This window comes from Notamacropus eugenii, chromosome 5 (genome assembly GCF_028372415.1).
Source record: "Notamacropus eugenii isolate mMacEug1 chromosome 5, mMacEug1.pri_v2, whole genome shotgun sequence".
In the NCBI taxonomy this organism is placed as follows: Eukaryota; Metazoa; Chordata; class Mammalia; order Diprotodontia; family Macropodidae; genus Notamacropus; species Notamacropus eugenii.
This window is the reverse complement of record NC_092876.1, coordinates 93,859,723-93,867,142: the sequence shown is the minus strand read 5'-3', so window position 1 is coordinate 93,867,142 and position 7,420 is coordinate 93,859,723. Positions and strand designations below refer to the sequence as shown.

The 7,420-nt window shown below is 38.2% G+C and overlaps 1 protein-coding gene across 1 annotated transcript; it reads right to left on the bottom strand.

Annotated features, from left to right (window-relative positions):
• Window positions 1-2,368: 2,368 nt before the first annotated feature.
• Window positions 2,369-3,313, bottom strand: LOC140508822 (olfactory receptor OR51C1-like). Its single transcript, XM_072616693.1, has one exon. It carries the CDS (start codon window positions 3,311-3,313, stop codon window positions 2,369-2,371), a length of 945 nt encoding a protein of 314 aa, XP_072472794.1.
• Window positions 3,314-7,420: the final 4,107 nt, after the last annotated feature.

Below are 7,420 nucleotides of genomic sequence, written 5' to 3'. Positions count from 1 at the left end.
ACGCTGTAGTACCTACCTACCCATATTATATCCTACATTTCTTTTATACCAATTAATTGACAAGTGTTCCATGAGCACCTACTATATGTCTATTCATATGAAGTTATCAGCCTCAAAAATAAAGGATTATCAAAGTCAACAACAACTGTTCGCCATGGTACATTGCTAGAAGTGCTAAAAAGATGATTGAGTGCATCAAAAAAAAAATAGGCCAATTAGACATGGCAAATTAAAGAAACATAAGAAAATCTGAGTGGATTTGAGTGGTACTTTGAAGATATTAGAAGAATATGAAAAGTTTTACTGCATTGTGTGGGGGCAACTTGGAGGCACAGTAGAGCACAGGGCTTGGACTCAGGAAGACCCATCTTCATGAGTTCAAATCTGGCTTTAGATACTTACTAGCTGTGTGATCCTGGGCAAGTCACTGACTCCTGTTGGCCTCAGTTCCCTCATCTGTAAAATGAATTGAAGAAGGAAATACAAACCACTCCAGTGTCTTTGCCAAGAAAACCTCAAATGGAGTCACAAAGAGTGAGACATAGCTAAAATGACACAACAATGGTGTATTGGGTGGATCCTTGGAGGAGGAGCTATTATTATTTATGAGAAAAAGCATGAGATGACAAATCACTGAGAGATTGAAATTTGCTTCTATATAGTACTCATTAAGAGGACATACCTTGTCCAACAAAGTACCAAACATATGTAGCCACACTCTGTTAGACTTCTGGATATTCAAAGAAAGTAATGTACTATCTATTAACTCAAAAAAACTAATTGGCTGATATTTATATATATGTATTATATTATATTTTTACATTATATATTATTTTAAGTTTTGCTAAGCTCTTTCCATGCATTATCTCATTTGATCCTCACAACAACCCTTTAACAGGTGATATTATTGTACCAACTTTATAGATGAGGAAATTGAAGCCAAAAGAGATCAGGTGACATGCCCAGGGTCACATAATATGGTCTTTAAGGAGTAGGAACAGGGGTACCAGACCTATTGTGCCCTTGATGACAATTACCATCTCTGCCTTGGTAAGCTTTAAATTATAGGTTAAGAAAGAAATATTTCTTACTGACTTGCAGAGAGTAATGAAATAGTCAAAGTCATAATCAAGAGCCCTAAGGACTCTGTAAAAGTGAAACCATGAATGAAAACATATGATCAATGACAAATGCCCTACCTCTGAGGTAGTATTTAAATTCAGATCTTCCTCACTCCAAGTCCTAGCTCTAATCGCTGTGGCACCTTACTGCCCCAGATAAAATGTGTATATAAAAAGATCATATGAGAAAAGATCATGGGGTATGTAAGAGGAGTAGGAAGGGTTATTTTAATCCTTTCATTCTCTTGCTCAATAACTGTAGCTTGTCTGAGAGATTCTTTTGTGTGACAGTCCTTCAGGATGATGGATCTGTTTAATACAAACAGTTAGTTACCCCAGATACAATTCAAAATAAGCTTGATAAAATTTGCTGGCAATGTGTCATATAGTCCAGACCCTTGTCGTCTTTGGCAATCTAAATATGAATGAGAGAAGAGATTTTCTTGAGAGACAGAGGATAGATACAGCTTCAGGTAATAGAAGCCTCCTTGGGGTTCAGAATTAGAAAAAGTTCTGAATGGTGTGGTACTTATGCATGGCTGGATACAGAAATAATGGAGCTACAGAGATATTTTTGGAGTAAGAAGAGTTCCTAGTTCAAACTTGGAATTGTACGAGCTGGAACTGAGGGACATTGAGGTTCAGAGTAACGATTAGGAGGAACAATCTCTGAGTTTTCCTTTCGCTGAAATTGTGAATTAACTGGACTATAGAGGTCCTTGAGTTCATTCTTTTTCCCACTTGACTTCCTAAAAGAATAAGATGTCTGATTATTTATCAACCCTGAATTCTTTTCCCTAAAGGTCTTTAATCCCTGGATGCTGCTTATATGTCTGGAAAAACTCTACTTCTCCTTGGAAAATAAGGGACTCACAACAAATATTCATTGCTGTCTTTTAACTTGAGTATAATTCCTTTCTATAGTCTGTGTATAAATCCATTTATTCTCTGTTCCATGCCTTGTTAGTTTGTATATTGAAAGGGCCATAAATAAACCAAATTTCCTGGTTCATCTTTTTTGCAAAGAAAGTATACATTTCAGATAATAAATCCCAGCTTTGCCACAAATCCATCATTCAGTCATATACTCAATTAGGTTAACTCTATGACCCCCAGTGTCTCTAATGCCAGTCATTATTGTTAGCTTTCTTATCCTTTGGTTTCAGGGAAGCAATAATTATGCAACCAGATGGCCATTGATGGAAATAAATCATTATACATCCTTCTTTATATTTCTAATAACCTCCCTAAATTCTCTGGGGAAGTAATATTTTGAGGATCACTCTGCGGATTTGCTTGGTCTTCACACTATAGATGATGGGGTTCATCACTGGAGGAATGAGTAGGTAAATGTTGGCTATCAGTGTATGTACATAAGGAGGGGCATGCTTCCCAAATCTGTGCACCAGGGACAAGCTGATCATGGGGATGTAGAAAATAATTACAGCACTGATGTGGGAGATGCACGTGCTAAAGGCCTTCTTGCGCTCTTCAGGGGATGCAATGCTGAGAATGGAGTGGATAATCAAGACATAGGAGAGTAGGATGAAGACTGAATCTACCCCAGCTGTGGAGATAACAATTACCAGTCCAAATACACTATTGACTTTAGTGTCTGAACATGATAGCTTCATCACATCAGGGTGGAAACAATAGGAATGGTGGAGAACATGACTATGACAGAATGACAGACGTTTTAGGAGCAGGAGCAAGGGCACCAGAGCTGCTGTGCCCCTGATGACAATCACCATTCCTACTTTAGCAATTCTGGAATTAGTTAAGATAGTGGTATATCTTAGTGGGTTACAGATTGCAACGAAGCGATCAAAGGCCATAGCTAGTAGCACTGAGGACTCCATGAAGGTGAAGCCATGAATGAAGAACATTTGACCAATGCAAGCATCGAAGTTGATCTCTCGGGCGTTGAACCAGAAGAGACCCAATATAGTGATCAAGGTGGATAAGCACAGGCCCAGGTCAGTGAAAGACAGCATGGAGAGGAAATAGTACATTGGTTCATGGAGACTTGGCTCTGTGATAATAACAAAGAGGATCATACTGTTCCCAGAGAGGGCAATGGCATAGAGGCAGCAGAAAGGGATAGACAGCCATACATGAAAGCTTTCCAACCCAGGAATGCCTGTGAGGAAGAAAGATTGAGGGTAGAACATGGTGTTGTTGAAAGGTGCCATATTGAGTGGAGGTGACAGAATTATCTTGGTCATGCCCTGAAATGGAAAAGAAATCAGTCTTTCACACATTGGTTGTGACAGTGTCATTTGGAATAAATAACTGGGCCTACCCACTTCTTTTTTTTTAGGCATTTGGGGTTAAGTGACTTGTCCAAGTTCACATAGCTAATAAGTGTCAAAGACCAGGTTTGAACTCAGGTCCTCCTGACTCCAGGACCAGGGCTCTATCTGGTACACTACCTTGCTACTCTGCTGTCCACTACTTTAAGACAAAGATTGAGCCTTTAGAACAAAGTCCTCCACAATACCTAGGGTTTTCACTGTAAGGATTGAATCCTTTTCTTAGCTGTGAAATGTATTTGCTATGAGCCTGCACAGAATGAACTGAGACACTGATACTGAGCCTATGTCTATGATCATGAGCTAATGCTTGAAGTTGGCACAAGCTGATAAAACAAATAGTTATAAAGGATTGAGATATTTCTTTACATGACAGTTATATTGGACTATCAAGGAAACTAGAATGTTTGGAAATCATGTCTTCCCCCACACCCCAAAAAATCATTTTAAATTGTGAGCAGATGAATACTATGTGAATATGCAAACACGCTATGTGAATAATGTGCTAGGAAGATGAGATACACATGACCAAAATGTAGTGAGAAGGTATTAATTCTTACCCTAGCCTGTCAAGAAGAAATCACTATGACCCGGGCCCAGTTAGGACAGAAATGAGGTAAGAAAGAGCTTTTGTTCCATCCCTGAGGGTTAGCTCTCTAGGGAAATCGTATTTGTCACTCTGAGTTGTATCCTGGAAAATTAGATAGCTGAGGCCAGAATCACCTAAAAACTTGCTGGCCAGGGGAATAAAATATTATAGTATTAGTTGTTGAAATCGTAGTTGTGATAGTAATAGTATGGCTTTTACAAAACATTTTAAAATGTATAGTGTACTTTTATGCACACAGAGTGTCTCACAAGTCTCACTGAAGGTTTAAACCACCTACACTAAGGGATGTCATGTATACATAAAACACATTATACATTTTAAAATGTTTAATATATATCATTTGTTTTATTATTTTATTTATGCTAATAGCTTAAACTTGCACTGAGAATTTAGAGACATGCTGCATTATTTCCCTTGACCCTCATATCAATCCTGTGACATAAATACTATAGGCGTTATTATTCCTATTTTGTAGCTAAATTGGGGTTTGAGAGTCAGAGTCATTGGAACAGTTTTTTTTTTCCTTTTGGTAAGGCTATCAGGGTTAAGCTACTTGCCCAGGATCACACAACTGGTGTCAAGTGTCTGATGCCTGATTTGAACTCAGGTCCTCCTGATTCCAGGGCCAAAGCTCTACCCACTGTGCAAACTAGTTGCCCCTGGAATGGTAAATGTTTGAGGTGGGATTTGTACCAAGGTTTTCCTGACCCCAAGTCAGGAAGTCAGGATCCCTCTTCATTTAAGGTAGAATGGTAAGCTTTCCCATTTCTATGATTTCATAAGTAATTCCCATGATACATACCATCTCACTTTTCTGTCACCAGTTCAGTGACCTTAATTCTATTGACCCAAAACAGAGTTAGTCTATCTATGAACCCATTTTACCTCTGGATGTTCAAATACCTCACCTTCTCAGGGATTTTCCAGGATTAGCAACAGCTATATCTGTCTCTCCCTTGGACAGCAAACAGCTTGCGTATTAAAACTTGGATAATAGTTCTAACTGTCCCTTCTAATTATCTTGGATCTTGGATTTTATTTTATTTTTTAAATAAAAGCCTCATGTACGAACAGGCAAGTAGAGTTCATAACATCAATCCCCCTTGGTTCCAGTCAGCATGAGCCTTTATCCATTTCCTGACTCCATTCTTTAGATCTCTTTTCCTCTTCCTTTTCACCAGTCATCTTTTCACCTTGAGAAATCACCACCCCAACAATGCCCTGTTCTCCTGATTGGTGACTATTTGCTTTGATTTCAGGAGTTCATTGATTTCAAGCCGTGCTTCTATTGATTCTTCATTCCACTACCTGGTCTTCTTTTCCTCCTCCTCACCAACTGCCATGACAAACTCCCCCCCCTTTATTTTCAAGTCTTTTTATGTATCATCCCTTTAGAATATTAATACCTTGATGCTAGGTGCTGTCTTGATTTCTTTTATTTGTATCCCCAGGATTCAGTGCAGGGACACTTAATAAATGCCTTATCTATCTGCCCTTCATCAAGAAAAAAGCATCAGTGAAGAGCCCAGAAGACTACCCTTGTGATAATTAGTGCTGAGGTTTGGAGTCCACTGTGTTGTAGAAGAGATTCTTGTATGGGATGACTGGAAAGACTGATTTACTTCTATCTCACCTAAAGTGTTTGGTATAAGAAGTTTCTGACATGCCTTCCAATTCTGAGATTCTGTGAATTGAATTTAACAAATATGTAATAAACAATATGGGGGTGGATGGAGGTGGGGGTGCACAAAGATAACAAAACAAATGCCCTGAATTCAAGGAGCTTACACTTCAGTAAACGATGAAGGAAACAAGAACAAATAACTCAGACCTGCAAGGAAGTTGAAATAATAGAAAATTAGTAGTCCAAGAAAAGGAAAATTTGGAACCTCTTTTTAATGACTTTTCCATGCATATCTATCTCATATTCTCATTTAGTTTTCTGAAGAAGGGCATAATAGCATGCTTCTTTGTATCTCTCATAGAAGCTCACACAAAACCTTTTCTTGTAGGAAATTGTTCAATATGTGTAGATTGCTATTTGGAGGAAAGTAATATGTCATCCCTGCAGATCACAGTTACTCTAGTTTTTAGCTATACCAGCCTTGTCACCTTCCAAGCTTAGGTTTCTTTTCTTCTGGATGACTAATATTTGTTTTGTCTTCTATAATTGTTCTTATTCCACAACTTCGCCCCATGACTGGGTTACTCTTTTCTCACCATACATGCCCCTTATAATTTTTTTATTCCACCTAGTTCATAATTTTCTGTACCCTATTTTTAGCAATTATGGATTTTCCTATTTGCCTTTGAGTCAACTCACCTGCCACTTTTATTCCAAGTCTGATACCATTCTACGTGCTGGGATGCGGTACAATAGAGAGTGTTATGAAGTAAGAATTTAAGTTCTAGCGGCAGTCCTTAATAGTCTTATGATCCTGAATGAGTTTCTTCTTCTCTGTATCTGAGTTTTCCTATCTGTAAAGTTGGGGTATAATGCCCACCGGACTTATCTCACAGGGTTTGTTAGGAGGAAAAGCAGAAGAGCTAAAAAAAAGAAAAGGGAGCTATGATAGTTGTTATCTCTTCCTTTACCAGTGATCGATGGTCAAGGATTACATCTCCTTACTGTGGTAATGTAAAAAAAGCATTAGGCAAATACCAGAAGCAAGATTTCAATTTACTTTTAATAGGAAAAATGATTCTAATCCTAGGTTTTATGTTATTGAATCTAAAGAAAACCCAGAACCAAAATAGAGGAATTGATACTTGCCAAAACTGTGGTGGTTACTTTAGGGAAGAGTTGAGAACTCCCTCTTGGGTTCATAGTGAAAATTTTCCAAAAAATTAAAAAAAAGAAGCTTGCTTAAACTTACCTTTCTCTCATCGGCCCAATTAAAGACCTTTTAATTAAAAAGCACAGGGAAGGGATATGTTGCTTATATGGAAAATTTTCTTATTGGTAGGAACTAAAGATATGTACTAGACACATGATTTCACAGTTATATGAAACTCCCAGATGAGGAAACTCCTTCTAACAATTCAGGTGAAGATGTCCTTTGTGATTTATAGTCTTAGGGCATTACTTAGAATCGGGTGAGACTAAGTGACTTGCCCGTGGCCACAAGGCCAGTACATGTCAGAGACGGTACTTGAACCAAAGTCTTCCTAGTGGATACTAATCCTGGCCCAGGATGCAATGGGAGACCCTTGACCCCTTAAGAAATTGATGTCATCTGTGTCAGGAAGAGGCTGTTGAATCTAACGTAGTCCCTTTTAAGGGGATGAAGCAATTTCTATTTCATTCTCAACTTAATGTCATAGCCTAAAGAGTGTTAGGACCAGTAATTTTTTGACTTTTGAATGGTATGGTACAA

What these genes read in the sequence shown, in the direction of transcription:
- LOC140508822 (XM_072616693.1), bottom strand. Translation starts at nt 3,313, where the DNA reads ATGGCACCTTTCAACAACACCATGTTCTACCCTCAATCTTTCTTCCTC.